The 20,995-nt window shown below is 43.0% G+C and overlaps 2 protein-coding genes across 2 annotated transcripts in view; one reads left to right on the top strand and one right to left on the bottom strand.

The window, feature by feature from the left end:
- Nucleotides 1–20,995, top strand: part of LOC102779340 (protein NLRC3-like) — a 334,346-nt gene that overhangs the window by 113,563 nt on the left and 199,788 nt on the right. The window lies entirely within an intron of this gene.
- Nucleotides 11,174–19,149, bottom strand: LOC148103248 (macrophage mannose receptor 1-like). Its single transcript, XM_087831632.1, has 5 exons — nt 19,077–19,149; nt 12,789–13,172; nt 12,348–12,692; nt 12,153–12,241; nt 11,174–12,069 (listed from the first exon to the last, which is right to left on the bottom strand). Exons 1-5 carry the CDS (start codon nt 19,147–19,149, stop codon nt 11,944–11,946), a joined length of 1,017 nt encoding a protein of 338 aa, XP_087687758.1. The 3' UTR covers nt 11,174–11,943.

Raw genomic sequence — 20,995 nt, 5'->3', positions numbered from 1 at the left:
TTATTTACCTTCAGGTTCTTTTAAAGTGATTTCTATCATTTCCTAATACTGATTCTCCACGAGTTTGTTTTAAAGTTTCTCTGGAGTGTTTCTTCTCCAAAGTGAAGACAAATCAAACATGTTTAGTTTCATGTGCTAAACACGTGTAGCTGTGGCGACCCCTTCTGACCAGTAAAAGAGCTTCTTCTGCTCTGGTTTTCTTCTTTAATAGTCTTTACTGTTGTTGCTTTGGGGAGTGATAAAGTATATCTTAGTGTATATGTGTTACACTTAACAGAGCTCACTGATGGAGGTGCTGACATCTGAATGAGGAGACACGTAGGACAGTTCACGTCCTTGCTCGGCAGGAGGCTTTACAGTTTCTGTTTCTGTGGATTAAAAAACCACCAGCAGCAGCAGTGACAACAACAAGCAGCACAAGAAAAGGTGATAGTGCAGCAGATTTAGTATGGCCTCCTCTGTGCTCGCTCTGTCCTCCTGGTGAACCTGCAGATGACAAACAGGTCTAATTGACATTGTGATGAGAAAAATAAAAATGTTTCTCTTTCACATTAACCACCAGGAAGAAGTTGAACCTTCCAGGTGATGTTGTTTAGAAGCTGAGCTTCTTGTTTGTCTTTGCATCTGCAGCAGATGGCCCCGCCCCTCCCTGAGCTGCTGGAGGTTTCTTCCTGTTAAAAGGGAGTTTTTCCTTCCCACTGTCGCCAAAGTGCTGCTCATAGGGGGTCATATGATTGTTGGGTTTTTCTCTGTATGTATTATTGTTGTGTCTACCTTACAATATAAAGCACCTTGAGGTGACTGTTGTTGTGATTTGGTGCTTTATAAATAAATTGAATTGAATTGGCAGTTTAGTGACCAAATAAAATGTCGATCAAATATTGCTAAAAACAAAGAGAACAACAACAAAAACAGGTCCTCTTAAAAATAACATACAAAAAAAAACTAAAACAAAAAAATAAGTGAAACTTCTATTCCTCCTCCTACCGAGTTAAACATTAGCCACCTACATATTGACAAGATTATGTGAATATGTAACACAGGGGTAAGAGAGGCGATGGCTGCAATAGATCAGATTGGTTAAGTTTACGGCACAACAAATCAAACAGAATTTAGATATACACGAATCTAAAAGAACCAGGAAGTCAACATTTTTTTGTGCAAGTATAAAGAAAGAGCCAAGATGCATCAATAACAGTATACACGACATCTTGTCAAAGTATATTCACACATATCTTACCTTCAGAGGAAAGAGGCGTAAAAAAGATGAGAGAAGAAACAGTTGTGCAGTTGCCTTTGACATCTTTTCTTTATTTCAGCTGGAGTGCAACATAAAGCCACATTTAAACTAGTCTCTGTACGATGCTATGACGCATGCTGACGCACATAGGCTACGTTCACACTGCAGGTCTTGATGCTCAATTCCGATTTTTTTGATCAAATCCAATTTTTTTTGTCTGCTCGTTCACACTACAAATAAAATGCAACAGCAAACGCGCTCTAGTGTGAACGCTCAAAGCGGCCGCATGCGCAAAACAAGACTTCACACACAACGCGCTCTGTTTAGACCCAGAGCAAACAGTATTGTTTGACTGATGGCCCTTAATATAAAGACTTTGGACTTTACATTTCCCAATTTTTGCTTTAAGTTATTTTGTTATTTACATAATAATGTAAATAACCTAATAATGATCCTTATTGCTGTTTTAGAGGAGCGCTGCTTCAAAGGATAGTTGCAGATTTCTGTCAGAATCTGCAGATTATACAGTACAAATAAAATGTTCACGTTTCTCCAACGTTGTCTTCCCAACTTACCATTTTTAAGTAAAATTTTAGAAAAACTTGTTTTTACTCAGATTAATGACTTTTTGAGTGATAGACAGATCCTGGAGATATTCCAGTCTGGATTTAAGGTGAACCACAGCACAGAGACTGCTCTCCTAAAGGTTTTAAATGATCTTAGATGTAACTGGGACTCCCAAAAGCTCTCAGTCCTGGTGCTACTGGATCTAAGCGCAGCCTTTGATACAGTAGACCACGCTATTCTTTTAAACAGACTGAAACACATGGTGGGCCTCTCTGGTGCAGTACACAACTGGTTCACTTCCTATCTCTCAGACAGAACTTTTATGGTGAGTATGGATACATGCTCCTCTAAGATCCATGAAGTGACATGTGGTGTGCCTCAAGGGTCAGTTTTAAGCCCCGTACTTTTTAATTTGTATATGCTCCCTCTCGGCGGTGTCATCAGGAGGCATGGAGTGAACTTCCACAGTTACGCTGATGACACTCAGCTGTACATTTCCATGTCTCCTGATGACACCAGACCAATGGATGCCCTTTTTAACTGTATTTTAGATATAAGATCTTGGATGGCAGAAAACTTTTTACAGCTTAACCAGGACAAAACTGAAGTTTTAATCGTTGGTCCTGAGGCTCAGAGAGAGAAACTCTTGTCTAAATTACAGGCATTTTCACTATGTCCTTCGCTACAAGTGAAAAACCTGGGTGTTATTTTTGACTCTGAGCTTGGTTTTATCCCACATATTAAACATGTAACCAAAACTGGATTTTATCATCTAAAAAATACAGCCAGAGTCCGCCCTATTCTCTCTCGGGCCAACACGGAGATGTTGATGCATGCTTTTATTACCAGTCGCATTGATTACTGTAATGCCCTGCTCTCTGGTCTTCCTAAAAAGAATATTTCAACTTTACAACTTTTACAAAACTCTGCAGCTCGTGTGCTGACGAAGACCAGAGGGCGGGCCCACATTACACCGGTTCTAAAATCGCTGCACTGGCTCCCCGTGTGTTTCAGGATCGATTTTAAAGTTCTTTTATTGGTTTTTAAATGTCTTAATGGTCTTGGGCCTTCTTATCTCTCAGATCTGCTTTTACCATATGAACCCTCGCGGACCTTGAGGTCCTCTGGTACTGGCCTTTTGATTGTCCCTAAAGTCAGGACACATACTCACGGAGAGGCAGCGTTTCAGTGGTATGGTCCTCATCTGTGGAACAGCCTGCCGGAGGAGCTCAGGACCGCAGAGAACGTACATGTTTTTAAGAACAGGCTCAAGACCCACCTTTTTAATTTGGCTTTTACTTAATGTTTATTTATTTTACGCTTATTTATTCTATCCTGTTATTCTATTGTGCTTTTAACCATGTAAAGCACTTTGTGCTACATTTTCTTTTTGTATGAAAAGTGCTTTATAAATAAAGATTGATTGATTGATTGAACAGTTTCACTGACATCTACACTGGATGGACAGGAAGCGTTCGTGATGTCTTCTCCGGAGCTGATAGTTGGCGTCTGTCTTGTGTCAGTGACGTAAAAGACGGATTTAATGCGACATGACCGTTCAAACAGCAGTCGCTTTCTAAAACATCAGATATGTATATGTATGGATTCAGTACCACATACGAAAGTGACCCAGATCGGATTTGAAAATATCGGATTTGTGCCGTTCACACTGTCATACCATGATCGGATATGGGTCGCAGAGGGTCAAAAAATCAGATTTGATGTGCTTTCGCCTGCAGTATGAACGTAGCCTTAGACTCAACCAACAGAGGATCATGTACGTGTAGCAGTTTCTGACAGCCAGTGAAATTACAACATAATACGACATGACAAAGAAGATACATTTTAGGGTTCAACGTAGTCGAAAATCACAAGTTCTAATTTAGTCTGATTGAACTGTTGCCTTTTGTTCGACAGTTTAAAGTGCATTCTTAGTTAAAATGAGGAAGTGTAGCTGGCAGTACACTGTGCAAATGATGCATTTAACTTAAGTTTCCTAGAAGTATTCTTGGTTTATTCCAAGAGTTTCTCTTTCCCCTCATACTTTATTGGTCTTCTCTTTGCTCACCTTTTTGGACTTTGTTGTTTATGACCTTCACCAGCCTGAAATAAATAGCTCGCTTTTTTAAAAACTGAATTCTGCCTTACATTTAGTTCCTCTCATTCCATACAATATCCTGCTAGTGTGTCAGGTTGTTGATGTCAGGTTTCACAGATGCCACCTCAAAAACTGTGGATTCCCATTTGTCAGCGATCTTCCTCTTTCCTCTCTCACCACGATTAGCGAGCAAGACTCTGTCACCGACTGAGAGGGGCGCACCCTTAGCCTTGTGGTCATAATTCTTCGCAATTGTAGCAGAACGTCAACATCTGAAGCATTTGCGGCCACCTGGCTTTGGATTGAGGGGGCAAAGCCTGTATCATGTTCCCCAAGGTCCTGTTGTATCGCTCGACAATACCATTCCCCATTGGGTGGTAAGGAGTGGTGTGTGATTTCTGGATGCCAGCCATGTCCAGGAGCTCCTTAATGAGTTGACTCTCAAAGTTGGCTCCTTGATCAGAGTGAATACGTCTGGGAAAGCCGTACACACAGAAAAAGTCATTCCACAGGCGGCGAGCAACCTGCTTGGCAGACTGATTCTTACAAGGGAATGCATGCGCTAATTTGGAAAAATGGTCTGTGACAACCAAAACATCAACGCACTTCTTGTCAGTCTCTTCAGCAGTCCAGAAGTCAATGCAGACTAGCTCCATCGGTTCAGTGGTACAAATGCTCTCCAGTGTGGCACGGTCATTCGGCTCCGGGGTTTTCCCAACCACACAACGAAAACAGCTTTTCACATGATTGATGATGTCACGCTCCATCCCTGTCCAAAAGAATCTCTGCCTTGCAAGAGACAGGGTGCGGACTTGGCCCTGATGACCCGCCGTATCATGGATGCCTCGGAGAACTTTAGTCTTCAGAGTGTCTGGGACAACAAACTGGTAAATCATCACGTTCATGTTCCTGTCTTTCTTCACCTTATACAACATACCGTCTTCAATCAAGAGTCTGGACCAATGTCTGAGTAATTTCATTACACCATGGGACTCGCCAGCACGTTCATGCCTGGTGGGCCTCTTGTGACGCCGGACATAAAAGGAAACTCTGCCCAAAACCTCATCTTGTTCCTGCAGGTTAGCGAGTTCACTTCTCGGTGTACAGGCAGGACTGGCAATAGTTGGGACCTGAGGGATATCAGATCCCACACCTCTCACATGGCTGATACCACCAGTTTCATGTGCAGCCAACACAGCAGAAACATCCTGGGATGAGAGACAACCCTGAGGGTTAGGTAGGATAGTGGTAGCTTCCTCCTCAGACTGATCCACGACCAACTGGCAGTTTGCAGCACACCGAAACATATCTTGCACAGTCCCATCCACCATACTGTGCATTTGGTTCAATAGGGCAGCATAAGGTTCAGTGACTAGCCTGTGGCCTATGCACGACTGGACAAATGGCTCTCTACTCAATGCATCCGTGACAACATTTTTGGTGCCAGGGACATACTTCAGTTCAAAACTGTATGCTGCAAGCTTTGAAACCCATCGTTGCTCACATGCATCTACCCTAGGCTTGGTTAAGATGTATGTCAGCGGGTTATTGTCCGTCCACACTGTGAAGTGTTGGGTGGCTGTAGCTCAGGTGGCAGAGCAGGTCAGCCACTAATCAGAAGGTCGGTGGTTCGATCCCAGGCTGCCTCCTGGCTGCATGCCAAATATCCTTGGACAAGATACTAACCCCATGTTTGCCTACTGGTGGTGGTCAGAGGGCCCGGTGGCGCCTGTGTCCGGCAGCCTCGCCTCTGTCAGTGCGCCCCAGGGCAGCTGTGGCTACAATGTAGCTGCCATCACCAGTGTGTGAATGTGAGTGTGAATGGGTGAATGACTGAATGTAGTGTAAAGCGCTTTGGGGTCCTTAAGGACTAGAAAAGCGCTATACAAATGCAGGCCATTTACCATTTTACCATCCCTTTCAGCCAATGGCTAAACTTGTCACAGACTGCCCACTTCAGAGCAAGAAACTCCAGACGATGCGCTGGATAGTTTAGCTGAGAGTGTGATAGGGTCGGCATCAGGGGGCAACTGTGAGAGGACGGCTCCAAGGCCGTCAAAGGAAGCATCAACTGGAAGGAGAAAGGGTGCAGTAAAATCTGGATGGGCTAACGTGACACTATGCACAAGTTCATGTTTTAGGGCCTTGAATGCTTCCCTGCACTCATCAGTCCAGTCAGCTGGAGACAGCTTCACGTGGCCCCTTTTAAATTTAGGCCTCTACCTCTCTTGCGTAGCGCAGCTGGTTCAGCCACAAGATCAAACAGTGGCTTAGCTTTTGCAGAGCACCGCTCAATAAAATGATGGTAGTAGAGAACCATCCCCAGGAAGGATCTGATTTTCCTTGCACATGGTGTCACCCCGTCAGACTCCATCAGGTCTGCTTCCTGCACATTGTCTATAGCCTGCACTTTACTTGGGTCTGTTTTCACACCCTCACCACATATGATGCGTCCCAGGAACTTCACAGACCGCTGAAGAAAGTGGCATTTCTTAGGTGAGAACTTCAGGTTGTTGGCAGAAAGTCATGAGAAAACCATCTGCAGACGTTCAAGAGCCACCTGTTCGGATGGGGCATAGACCATAAGGTCATCCAGATAACACAACAAACTTGTGAAGTTCTCATCACCAAAAATGGACACCATCATTCAGAATGCCGTGTATTTTTTGTCGTCCTCGTGGAGTCTGACATTGTAAAACCCCGATGTGAGATCCATTGTAGAAAAAAAAAACATTCCCACCAAGTGCTGCGAGGGCATCTGACTGATGAGGCAATGGGTGTGCATCTTTAACTGTTCTTGCATTTAACCATCTAAAGTCATTGCATATGCGCAGGTCACCATTTGGCTTAACAACTAAGACAAGGGGGGATGAGAATTCACTCTGGGACTTACGGATTATCCCTGACTCCTCCATCTAGAGCAGTGCGAAGCTTCTCATAATGGCATGGTGGGACCCGTCTGTATGGCAGTCTGAAGAGCTTGTCATCCACCAGGCGCAGTCCATTTTGTGCCTTGAAAAGATGGACTCATACTGCTCAATGAGTCGCAGCAGCCTATCTCTCCATTCTGGGGAAACTTCACAGGACGAGAGGTCCAGGTCCTGCAGGCCCAAATCACACAAGCGCTGTGACATCTCCGCTTCTGATCTCGGTGCGGGCGACGAGTTCTGTGTGTATTGTGTACTGGATTGAATTTGAACAGGTTCAGGTAAGTCCTGCACAGAAAGACAGGGGGACACATCAGCAACCTTAGCATTTCTCCTGAGAGTGAGGGGCTTGTCGGAGGGATTCACCACTTTAACAGGGACCCAGCCATCCCCAAACAAGGAAGTGACAACTCGCCCCACTAGGATCTGTGCAGGTTTGGATCGAGACTGAGTGGGTTCAATAATGACAGCACTTCCCACCGCTGAGGCATCAGGAGCAGGCAGCTTAGCCCACACTAAATGTTCAGACAAGGGCTGCAAGGTGACGCGTCTCTTAAGTTTTGCAGTGCCAAAACTTGGAGGCATTGCTCTGCCATCACAGTCATCAGAATAGGACAGCAAAGTTGCCAAATGAGGAAAAGCATCATCCTGGGTACCAACAGTCATTTTTAACTGTGAAATAAGCCACTTTATCGCATTGCTGCCCAGAATCATGTCATCAGCCTGGCCTGGAACCACCAGAACAGGAATCACCACCTTAAAGCCATATATTGATACTGTAAGATCATACATAGCAGAAGGCGTAACGAGGTGACCCCCACAACCAACAATGACAACGTCTTCAGCTGAACGTCTCTCAATATCAGGTATCGATTGTGAAAGTTTCTCATCAACTGTCTCACTTATGGTGCACGCCATAGATCCACTGTCCACTAATGCTTTAAGAACTTGTCCACTACTAGTGGTCACTGCAGAGTAGAATAAGCTATCAGTGTTTGAGAGCCTATGCAAGCCCTGTGCAATCAGTGTTTTATTTGGCAGGACGATGCCACTGTAAGTGGAATACAAAGTGTCATAATCATTAATACCAGTCATGTCCAAGATGGGAGGCTTACTTGCTGGATCTGCGCTGTCCTCCCCTCCACGCAGATCGTTCAGTTTCCCTGATGACCACTGGAAGGAGTACACTTGCCCCCTGGGCAGTTACGTCTCGAATGACCAGGTAGGTGACAGAGGAAGCACAATCCGTTTTCCCGACAGTGCGTGAGTGTGGAGTGGGAGCTATCTCTGCAGATGGAACATGGTGTGTCATCTAAGCCCAGTATTCTCGGCAGTCGGGCACTCTGTCGCCTGGCATTAGCTCGAGCATAGCCTGAGCCTTGAAGCAGCACCTTCTCTAGCATGCTGATCAACCTCTCAATAGCAGAGCTATCCTGACTCACAGCTGGCCTCTGCTCATGGTCAGCCAAGCAAGGAGTAGCATTTGTGCTAACCTCTGCCTTATTCACAAAGACACAGTTACCCTTCTGTGGAGGAGACTGGAACCCCTTACCCAGGTGATACTCATCCAGTACCTTCTGAACTTCACGAGCCGACCATTTATCACATGTTTTGGTTCTAAAAATAAGAGCCAAGTCTCTGCAGGGGCAGTGTCTGATGAACATGCGTGCAACCTCCACACCAGAGTTCTCAAAAGATTTCCCCTGCTCCTTAAGACAGTTGCCAACAACATCAGCAGCCTTGTTCAGCCTCAGCCAATACTCATATGGATCCTCCTGGTCCTTCGGCAGCGTGGAATAAAAGTCAGCCAGGGGCACAGACGAGCACTGAGTGGAACTAAAATGTTTGTGCAGAAGTCTGTAGATAGCTTGTGGATTATGCTGGACATCAATTCCACCATTCCTTACACCAAATTTCACAACATCTTTTGCCCTGCCTCTCAGATGCATCAAAATCTCCTCAACTTGGTTTTCTGGGAGAATGCCACTCTTCTTTATGTAACTCTGCATGGCTTCTTGCCACTCATCAATAGACAATGAGTCCGAACTCTCCCCCCGAAATACAGGTGGGTCTTTAACCTGTCGTGGAGCCACCAGCTGGACTTAAGAAAGATCTAGTGAGCAGCCGGAGGGGAGATCTGTTGTTTCATGTGCCACCTCAGGACATGTATATGTAGCAGGTGCAGGGCTCGAAGTGTGTGGTGTAGTCAGGTGTGACAGAATGCTATCAGCCAGGCGTTGCCCAATTTGCTGCACAATGTCGCTCATTTGGTCGACTAGACTCACATCAGTCATTGGGGGGTCTGAGGTAGATGCCTTAGTGCACTGTACTGACTGCGACTCAGCCACAAGCTCACAAGAACTATCTGCTGCTCTATGCCCCACCCGACAATCACCCAGTGAAAAAGGAACAGTTTTGAACCCTCTACCCCTACCCACAACAAAGGGAGTCACATTTGGGGTGTCATCAGAGTCACTCAGATCCATATCTAGCAGGATATTGATAGACCTAAGGTGGGCTTAATACAATATGGCAATATACAAAGCCAATATAAAAGTATGTCCAACAGTCCCCAAAGTTTGATTCCGTTACCCAACAGACTAAACAATAAGGAAGCCGATGCTCCACGATGATGCTGCGACGAGAAGACACCAGCCCGATTCAGCAGTGTCAGGAACGAGTCACGGCACCAATGTGACCTCTGTGTAGTGTCTTCTCTGGTCTGCATTCACAACAAAAAGGCAATGGTTAGAATGATCTCTTTTTAATGTCGTGGGCAATCAGCACAAAATCTCACAGGAATCCTCCATTATTCTGAGGATTACATTTCCACTTGCAGTGTGATCGTATAGTGGTAAATTTATACAACCAAAATAGAAAAACTTCAACACCATTAACATTGCATGTTAAATTTCCCAAATGAAAGGAATATAGAAATATATTTTAAAGCTGTACATGAAACAATGTGAATTCTCTAAACAGTGTGGCACAGTCACATACCTGCATTCACAACAAAAAGGCAATGGTTAGAATGCTCTCTTTTTAATGTCGTGGGCAATCAGCACAAAATCTAAACGGGAAAGCAACAACAGAGTTAGCTAACTATGCTCCCATTTTGTTTCCTCTCTTCCCAATAAAGAAATCTCACATAAACGTGCACTCAGTTCAACATAAAGACTGGAGAAATGACCCGCGACAAATGATGTATAAACAACAAAAATAATCGGGTCAGACTGTATTACTTTAACAACCTGCGATATGATTTTTCCTCCCCATGACATTTGCGCATTCCTTACCTCGCAGGAATCCTCCATTATTCTGAGGATTACCCAGAATCCCTTGCCCTTTGTGAATATTGCAGGGTGACTTTTGCAACAGTAGGTGGCGCCAATGTCCCATTTAGTGGGATTTAACTTCAACTCTATTTAACTATGTTACACAAGCACTTATTTACTCATTACTTTTCAGTCACGCTTCCCTGGCAATATACTAACAAAAATATCACAAGCAGCAGAAATACTTTTATTATGTGAGGGTGTGTTTTTAGTCTTACTCACACCACATTTAATGTTAAATAGATAGATTCTCTTCCTTCCGACATCAGCACCAACAGCTGCAGCAACAGTTCCACCGCTGGCCGAGTGGTGGAACCAGGAACTAATATTTGGTGTATCTAACTTTTTTCCTGATTCCTGCAGTTAAAATATGAAGCATAAACTATACAAATGAAGCACAATTTACACACAGTTGGACCGTGTATTACGACTCATGCCCTTCAAGGAAGAGGTATAAAGGACAAAAACCTGAAGTATCAGCACCAGAATGTACCTGGAAGTAAATGCCATTTTTTTCTTCAGTTATATGAGACATGGAGTATTTTGGATTGACAGTACTGCTGTGTTTGTTGCATAATATTGCTGTAGATGTTTATATGCTTTATACATTTTGAGGTAAGTTGATTTAGAGCATTACATGATTTTTAAAAAGATGTGTTTGCATCATCTCTGCCTACTCGTTCCTGTTTGTTGGAGAGGTTGTGGACAGATCAGGAATTTCTCACATATATTTTGTCTTTGAATGAACCGTCCCTCAAACACCTCACAGCTGGACATGTGAACAGCTGTATGTGAGTAAGTTAGTATTGTGCATTTTCACTCTCAAAGTGCAACAATAAAAGCTTTTGTGTCGTGTTAACTACAGTATAAGATGAAAACATTTACTTTGAAGACAAAACAACAAAACAAAACAAAAAACAGTAGATACTCTAATTTTATTGATTATCTTTGAGGTACAGTAATACATTTTTATATAATGTTTACAGATTATTTTCCTACAGCCCAATCCCAAATCTGCTTACCTACATGCTACATGCTTACCTATTATTATTATTTTTTTCTTGTGCTGGAATTGGTGCCCAGGTTAACCTGTGGTTAAAATCATAGTATGACAAACTGTAGGTACTTCTGGGGAACATTGGGATTGGACATTTTACTATCATTGATTATAATTATAGAATATTCACATCACTAATGTATGACTTACTTCCAAATACCAGTTTAACTAAAGATACAGATCTTTTTATATAACTTTCTCTGGAGTTTTCAGTCAGGTTTCTTATCATGTGTGGTGATCAACCTACCTGTTTCCACTACACTAGGAAAAAGTAAAAGGCTAAAACTAATATCATAACAATAACTATGACCATGTTAGATTTGGCTCCCAGCCACTAAAGTTGAATTGAAGTTAAACTTAGAGATACGAGGACATCCAGCATGCATTACAGCCGGTATCCTGATCAAATTTGAAATCAGGTAAAGTTTGAGGTCCCATTTATGGCTGATATTTTTATAGTTATCAAACAGTGAAAGCAGAAGCAGAAAGATAGTGTCAAAGTGGTCAAAAAGAGACACTGCAAAACAAAACAAGACTAGAGCTTATCAGCAAAACTAGTGAGTGGACCTCTGATTAAAGAATTTCTACCAAACTACAACTGCAGCTGAACAAAAGAGCTGTTGGTGAAACTTTACACTCTGAAATATTGAAAGATTTAAAGGATGAGACAGCTCAGCACAGCATGTTATTAACTTCACACATGAAGTGGTTCAGTCCAGTTAGACTTCAGTTTTGCAGTCACCGTCCCCATCCTGCTTCTTCGACTGGTCGTCATGGTAACTCTGGACTTTCCTCCAACGAATCCTGAAGTCTGTCAGTCCTTTTGACAGCATGAGGCCTGACAGCTGGACAAAATGTGCAGATGATGAAAAACATGAAGCATAGTTTGAACTTGTGTCAAGTTTGTGTTTGTGACTGAACTGCTGACCTGCTGTGAAACCTGCTGCTGGATCTCTGTGCTGTGCATGTCTGCCTCTGACTGAAGCTTCATTTTCACCACTGTTTGCTTTCTCCCTGCTAAAAATGAACCACATATAAAAACACAAACATTAGTGTTTTACATGATGACAGGATCTTACAGTGTTTGCATTCTAATATGTCTAATATGTTTGCATTGCCTCACCTCTGAAACAGAAAAAACTGACTCTCAATTCACAGGTGGAATCAGCCCATTTCCCTGACATTAAATACATTGCTGCACAGTACTGAACTGAATTATAATTATTAGGCTCAGAAGGCTCCCAGTTAGTGAATGTGGAGGTTGTGTTGTCAGACCAGAAGGCCCAGGGATCCCTGTAGAGGCCAATCCACACATACTGAGCCCCTGATCCATTCAAAGTGAGCGTGATGTTGGATTTCTCCTCTTTGCTTCTTATACTGGTCAGGTCTGTGTGGTATTTCCTGCAGTACGACTGAGCCGCTGACCAGGTTTGGTTCTCCATCACTAAGATGTAACTTGTACTGCTGGCTGTGAAAGATTCAAAAAAAGGATGAATTTTAAAACACACACATTATGAATCTCATAAAATTGTAGGACAACTAGGGCAACAAATGTTTTTCCTACCATTGTAACACAGGAAAGGGTAAGAATCTCCACAGGGTCTATCATTCATCTGTGTTTGTCCCTGAAGAGCCACACAGTATTCCTTTGCTTTTACACAGTCTGGTTGGCTGTTAGCCCAGATCAAAAATTCATGTTTACTGCCAACATAAAAAAGTTTTCCCTCCATGGACCACTTCCAGCTGTAACGATCATCATAGAGCCCTATCCAAGCCCCACTACTAATCCTTGGTGCCATTGAGAAAAGCAGTTGGTTGATGTTGCTGTTGTAGATGGTGACCAAGTCAGTGAAGTGTTCTCTGCAGTAACTCTGAGCTTCAGTCCAGGTCATCAGCTGGTTCACAAAGTGGTATTCTCTGGAGTGGGGAGGAACAGTGGAAAGTCCTCCTGAGAAAAATAAAACAAAGGTTTTTATTGCAGAAACTGTGCTCCTGGGTGAATCACTAAAAAAGACAAATTTAAAAAAATAAAAATTACAACCATTTAAATAGTCAAACTATATGGAGACTAACCAGAGGTGGGAAGTTACAAAGTAACTTACAAACATAAAAGACAGCCCTGTGCAGTGTCTATCACCAGGGCTTACCCCACACTGTCACCAAATCGCTTGCTCATACGGGGTCATGTGATTATTGGGTTTTTGTCTGTATGTATTATTGTAGGGTCTACTTTACAATGTAAAGCACACTGACAACAGAAAATAGAGCATTTTTAATTCTCTTCTCTGCTTTGTGTTCAAGCTACCTAGCCAGAAACATTTCTTTCAACCTTACCCCCTCACCCACCATGTGGGTTCATGTGTGTGTGTGTATGCGTGCACCTGTCCCGATAACAACTCGCTCATGTGAGTTCTAGGTTCACTTGAGTTCATATGGTTTTAATTTAATCAAACAATTATGTTTTAATTAAACTTTAATTGGTCTCTCACCAACCAGTTATACACACATATGCCTCTGCAGCTTCTCTAACATCTGATTGGTTGCCGTGCAAAGTAAGTCAAAACAGGTTGATCCTAGATAATTGATTGCTTGTGTGGACTTGGGGCAGCCAGGTATCCCAGATTGCATTTCAAATCAGAGGTAGCAATGGTGGTGGCATAAAGTTTTAAAGTACCCTGTTGTCTGTCACCAACTACACTTTTAATAGTGTTTTAGCCGCGAATGTAGTGGCGTAATCTTCACGTCTGGTCAGGTTGTCAACATAGAACATGTTTGCAAAAGTGCTCCGATGTTTTCAGAGATGTCACTATCTCCGCTAACAGTCAGCTGACAGAGTGTACCGAGCTCACAGCCCCGGTGTTCCAGCTTAACAGTTTGTTTTTTATACTTTAACCAGTTTGTTTACATATTCCACTCTTGTTCCACATGTTGCATTCGCAGATCCTTATTTCACCGAACGATCGTCTCTTTCCGACTCGTCTTGTGTCTCTGTGTTTCTGTGACATAAAAATCGAGAAGAAAACTAATACTGCTCATGAATGAGACTAAAGGCAGGAAGGTGTCTTTAAAACTAAACATGTTATTTCCGCAGTGTCAGCTGTTTAATTCACAGCTGCTTATGCAGTAACCATGGTAACCACGGACTCTGTGTGTGTATTCATTTGGTAAATTATTTTTAAAAAAAGAAAAGTTATTATACTTGATTCTAATCTGCTGCTGAGTCTCTCACGCTGATGAAAATGCAGATAACACAGATCACGAACACCTGTTCAACCAATCAATTTCATTCCACTTTGACCTGTGACAAACTGACGCGTTCATCTCTGTTACAACGTCTCTGGAATAGTTGACAGTAATAGGGAAGATTTTCATTAAAATAATATTGGTGTGACCCGTGAATTCATAGATGACCGTTAGATTAGTTTGATGCTGCCAACACTTTCATGTGACCCAGCTGTGAAACTCAGAGAGCTGAAGATATCGTGGATATGCTGAGCTCGCTCTGTGGTGTACAGGGCCGTTTACCCTCAAGATTATTATTCACAATAAAAATATTAGCCGAACATCATGAAGTCTGTATGTGTTTCATAGTGTCGAACAACCTTTGTACAGTTAAACCTAGCAGTTACTACCTGACGGAAACACCAACGTTATTTCTTTTAATAACGTTTATGCATGTATAAAGAGGTCACGCTGATTATTAAACAAAAATACCTTCTTTTTTTTTCTTTTTTTTTGCCTGTCCGATTTGGTTCTTTAGCCATCAGAATTGTTGTCTGAAGACCAACAAGGATACCCAATGGATTTATTTTGCCAAATGGATGAATAGAAAACAAGCAAAAAAAACCAAAGCAACATACTATACACAACACCATCACATTAATCTAGCTAAGTGTAACCAGCAGTAAATACTAAATATTGAATGTTGTTGTGCAGCACGCAGGACAGACAGCGCACAATGTGCTTTGAAGTAGCAGCCAAGAAAGGTGTGATTCAAGTCTACGAACAGCGAACACCTGTGTGCACACCTGTGTGGATCGGCACGCTTGTATTCAAATGGTTTCCCCATGTAATGGTCTGCAAGAGGATGTAGAGAGCCATAGCCCTGTCCCCCAGGGCATGAAGCAGGCATGGAGGAGATCCAGGCCCTAGACATCCAGAGGCCCCAGAGTGCAAGAGCCCAAGGAGGACCACTGGAGGGGCATCCGTGCCACCTTCATGGGAAGGGCTGAGGATCCCCAGACGAGGGGTCACCCAGTAGCCACCGGGCAGAAGCTAGAGGGGGGTGCACTGTCGTGCCCGCCGGCTCTGCAGGCAGCCAGCTGTGCCAGAGTGAACCGAGCCGCAGGCACAGAGGCCGGAGGCCCGAGGGCCCCCCGCGCCCCGGAAGAGGCCTGACCGAGCAACAGGCGCCAGGCCCCGCCAAGTAGCCACTGGGAGTGAGCTGGTACATACCTGAGCGCCCAGCCCCGGACACCAAGAACCACCAATGCACCGACCCCTGAGGGCATCAGTCACCGGCAGGGAGTGTGGTGAGCCCCCCCGCCCCAATGGCTAGTAGGGGCGGGGGTGTGTTAAGACCCCATACCTCCCTCCTCTCGCTCAAGTGTAGTGTTGCTGCGTGTTGCTCTAAAGTGCATTTAAAACAAGGGAGAGCATGGAGCTGCTGCCAGAGAGCAGCAGGTGTTAGCACGGCCCCTCCCGAGAACCCTCAATGTCTACATGGATTTAAAAATGAGAGGTGGGCACCGGCGCCAGAGGTAGGTTTGAATACACAGACCGTCTACTGGACGCCGTTAACGTGCCCATCCTCAAGGCCCTATATATATATGTGTGTGTTATGAGAGTGTAAGTAATGTGGATGTCTAAGTTGTGAGATAAAATTGAGGCACAGGTGGCCAGAAGAGGACGGGGGGGGGGGGAATGTCTTCCCCGCACACCCGCACCCCAAGGCCCTACCTGTGTGGGTGGGTGTGGTGGAGCGGGAAGAGGGAGGTAGCCAGGGATGGGGAGGAAGAGAAGGGAGGGGAGGATACCCCTCCCTAGGGCCAGCTCCCCCGCTGACCCCAGTAGCCAACCCGTCCTCTGGTATCCACCAAGGCAAGGGAGCCCAGGCCCATCCAGACCGGGGCCTAAGGCAGCAGCACCGCCAAGCCCCACAGGACCAGGGGCAGCCCACCCTACCCCAACGCAGAGGAAACTGTACAAAGATACCTTCTAAAAGAAATGGCCATCAGGCCAAAGCAATGGTTTCATTGGTTTTGACTCGATCAGCGGTAACCCCGCCTCCTGAGTTCGATGGGAGAGGCTGACAAACGACTCACGGACCCGAGGCCCGGGGGTTGGGGACCGCTGGTCTAAACCAGTGGTTCCCAAACGTAAACTTTTTTTGCTAGGTCCCCCTTTGTTTTACAAGAAAAATGTTCGTATTCATATTCAGGGATGCTTCATCTCCTGCTTTGCATTTGTGTGGGTGCTGCTAGCACTTGGACACTGCTAGCATAATCTGTCAATTATGCTAGCAGTGTCCAAGTGTTTTTTTTCTTTTTCATACCGCGCCCCCCCTGCAATGGCTCTGTGCCCCCCTAGGGGGCGGGCCCCACACTTTGGGAAGCTCTGGACTAAACCAATCAGAGATGGTCAGGGGCGGGACTGCGCTTTGTGTTTACATCTTTTTTGCGCTAGATTCTGCTGCTGCAGGTTTTGTCTCTCTCCAACCAAAATTCACTGAACAAGCAGCAAAAGAAGATCCAAACTACGCTTCACATTTGATAAACATCGTCATTAATTCCCTCTTACTTTTGCTGTTTTGCTTCCACCATGATAAAATCACACTTCATGCACAGCTCTCTCTCTGTGTACTTTAAGAACAGTTTCCTATCTCTGTTTTTTGAATTATTCGCTTGCTTATTACCCAGCAGTTTACCGTTGTTTACAGTGCTATCGGCCACTGTCTTTCTTCGTTTTTTTTTTACTTAAATGACCTCGGATAAGAAAGCCTAATTTCTGCTGCTCAATACTGAAGAAATTTAAACTTTTTAAAATTATGCAAAATTGCAAAAAGCTTGGCTGTCTCTAATTAAACCTCTGTAACTTTGCTCTGCTTCACTTCAGCAGCATGGTGATGTTCATATATTGATTCATGGTTTTCTTCAGTTTTTGATCTACTGCAGAATATTTTTAAGGTTATCTGCTATAAAAAGCCAGGCCAGGAAAATCCACTTCATGTTTTTCTGTGTTTTATCCTCAGTTACTTTGACACACAGGAAAGTGCTGTGATGCTCACACCTCTGATGAAGTTTCACAAGTGTGAATGGATTACAGAAATCAGTGATGATACCCAGCCCTAGTGAGTAGCCTAAGCCCAACAGAAGTGGCTGTAGCTGTGGGTAATAAGAAAAGATGAAAAGAACTATTGATAACTTTTTTTGTTCAGGTCTGATCCATCTGAAATTCATAGCCAGTGCTCTGACACGGAGCCATCAACCTCTGAACGTTGAAAAAGCACAGTAAAGCCGGAAAACATTATATGCAGCAACAAATGCACTGCTCAAATGTCCTTTCTCCACCCTGCTTTTCAGCAGCAGGCACCAGCAAACCGGTCGTCAGAGGAGGCTGATGTGATGATTAAGTTTAAGTTTAACATTGTCTACAATATTGCCAAAAAGTGCCAAAGCACTCTGGTGATGGTCAGAGGGGCCGATGGCGTGATATGGCAGCCTCGCTTCTGTCAGTCTGCTCCAGGGCAGCTGTAGCTACAACTGTAGCTGCCTCCACCAGTGTGTGAATGTGAGAGTGAATGAATAGTGGAACTGTACTGTACTGCTTTTGAGGTTCTCGTGCTATATAAATGCAATCCATTATTATTATTATTATTATTATTATTATTATTATTATTATTATTATTATTATTATTAAAGCACAAGCACTTTTTAAGTAACTTCTCTTTCTTGTAGATCTGTGCTCCAAATAAAGATCTTTGTGTTGACAAGATTGTTAGTTAATCATTTACAAATTAATATTGTCTGTATGGACAACAATTTTCCCCCGCAAAAAAGTGAACACATAAAACTGCAGTGTTAAGCAATGCGGTTGAAAAATTTGGGTGCACTTAACTTTTGTGCTGGTGCGCCTAAGAAAAGAAGTTAGATGCACCAGTGCAACTGTGGCAAAAAGTTAGTCTAGAGCCCTGAGAGATCTTAATTACTTTGTTGTTCATGTTCCATTATTTTTTTCCCCTTAATAATAAAGATCTTCCTTTTAGAAACTGCATTTTGTGTTTACTTGTGCTATCTTTGTCTAAAATTTAAATTAGTTTGATGATGTGAAACACTTAAGTGTGATAAACATAAAAATAGAAAATCGGAGAGAACGCAAACAATATTTTATACCACTGTAAGAACCAGTCTATTTTGGCATCTTGATACAACATCGTGATAAAACTCTCCTCTTTAATCTGGGCTTAGGACCAGCACCAGCAATACATCAGGATGTGGTTAATATCAGTAATTTTTAGAATGAGGAGAAAAACAACTAGAAGCAGAAACATATTGATCCCCAATGAAGCAGCCAAAACATGAAGTTTGTTAGATTTATTATTACAAAATTAAACCTCCAAATTTTCAATAAATCAAAAATCTAAATGTGAAAAAATAAAGAACTTATTCATTTAAAATGAATGCAGGTATTGTGGTATCAGAAAATGCAGATTTTCTCTGTCCTCGTGTTAAATGTGTTAATAAATATCTCATTTAAAAAATTATCATGTAATCTGATTACCCAAATGACATCAATTTATCTCATTATGATCATGGACTATATTTCAAATGTTTAAAATATTAAAATCACTGACCTGAGAGCAGCAGGATGAGCAGTAAACAGGTTTCTTCCATTCTTGGCATCTGTACAACAGATATAGTCATCATGATTATTATTGTACCATAATTATTATCACCAATTTTAACATTCATTATCTCCAGTAAAACACGTTGTTCTTATAATAGGTTTCTTAGTATCAAGTTTGGTGCACATGTCTAAATTAATTATATGCAATACTGTTTGAATATTTAAAATCTATAATTTAGAGATCTTTAGTCTTGACACAATTGGACACCCAATACGTATCTATTTCAAAATGTTTAAATCAGAGTAATAAATTAATAATGACTTACCTGACAACGTATCTTTTCATCTGCTGATTAAAGCTGATGTTCAAAGAGTTTTTTCCTTTGTTCTTCACACATATTTTACTGTCAAATAAGGCCACCTGAAGGGAGTGAGCTTTCTGCAGAATTTGGGTGTCCCTATTTGAAACACAAATACAAGTTTACTTTCTGACAACAGGATGAGACACTTTTCTGGGCCTGAGGACAGTGGATTTTATTTTATCTTTTTAATGTTGCTTCTGTTCTTTCTACAGGAATGTACAATGTAATAAATACATTCACCAACAATCAACTGACCAACAATGATCATGTGACCCTACCAATGTTTCCCTGAAACGAAAATGATAGGCCTCAGGGCTTAAAGAAACATGTGAAGGTGACCAAAAGGTGACTCTGTCTCATCATAATGCAAATCATTAGGAAAATCAAGTTATTTCCATTTGTTTCCTAGTAAACTAAGCTTGTACAAGTTCTAGGAACAGACAACATAGGTCAGGGGTGTCCAACTCCAGGCCTCGAGGGCTGGTGTCCTGCAGGTTTTAGATGTGTCCTTGCTCCAACACTGATTCAAATGGTTAAATGACATCCTCAACATGCCTTGAAGTTCTCCATATGATTAAAGTTCAGCCTGATTAATATAAATGTCACTGACAGTTGCTAATATATTGGAAAACCAAAATACTTACAACAGCAGAAGTGCTGGTCCCGAGCCTCAAAGACAGTAAGAAGCAAGCAGAGGGAGAAAACACAGAACATTTTTTAGAAGCTGATTTGATCCTTAATGGCTGTGCAATCCTTTTAACTTACAACACAGAAGGTCAATGTAGACCCCATACAACCAAATTAGACTAACACATACAGTGTTAAAAACACCATCTACTACTGTTTGAATGTGTGGTATCGGCACGGTCACTTTAGGCCTGAAGAGATATGTGTTTGAAAAAAGACCACATAATTTAAATATAATGATTACATGCTTGTTAAAAGTTAACTTCCAATATATTGTCACGGCTGGGGCGGCAGTCGCGTGGAGGGTGAGAAAGGAAGATCCAATGGCAGACAATGGTGGAGGTGCAAGTGGGTTTTATTTACAGTGCAAATAACAGAAGTGAGGGCAGGACAGAACATAAACCTAAACTGGGTGAAACTAACAAACAGACCTGGAACATAAGGTCAGCGGGAGAAACTCGGAGATAGCAGATGAGGACGGCAGAACAGAGAGACGTAGAGAAACCTAGGGAATGAACACAGACGACGCGACGAGAAGCACAGGCAGACACCAACTATAAATACACACACCAGGTAATCAGGAAATGGCACACAGGAGGGGACACAGCTGGAACTAATGGGCATAACGAGACACAGACCTACAAAGTAAAACAGGAAACACACAGACTGTTTTACAACACAAAACTCGAGGACCTGTACAGAGCACAGAGGGAGACACAGGTAGGGAAAATAAACACTACAAACCCCAACAACCAATACAAAAACAGAATAAACTATCCATCCATCCATCCATCTTCATCCGCTTTATCCGGGGCCGGGTCGCGGGGGCAGCAGCCTAAGCAAAGAGGCCCAGACCTCCCTCTCCCCAGCCACCTCC

Source organism: Neolamprologus brichardi, chromosome 3, assembly GCF_056152115.1.
Source record: "Neolamprologus brichardi isolate AB-2024 chromosome 3, ASM5615211v1, whole genome shotgun sequence".
Taxonomy (NCBI): domain Eukaryota; kingdom Metazoa; phylum Chordata; class Actinopteri; order Cichliformes; family Cichlidae; genus Neolamprologus; species Neolamprologus brichardi.
This window is presented reverse-complemented; position numbering and strand designations above follow the sequence as displayed.

Bases quoted from the DNA above. Each gene is read 5' to 3' on its own strand.
- LOC148103248 (XM_087831632.1), bottom strand. From the start codon at position 19,149: ATGATGACTATATCTGTTGTACAGATGCCAAGAATGGAAGAAACCTGT. The intron at 13,173-19,076 runs GTCAGTGATTTT...TATTTTTCTCAG, and splicing joins GCTCATCCTGCTGCTCTCAG to GAGGACTTTCCACTGTTCCT. The intron at 12,242-12,347 runs GTGAGGCAATGC...GTTCATTTTTAG, and splicing joins CAGTTTTTTCTGTTTCAGAG to CAGGGAGAAAGCAAACAGTG.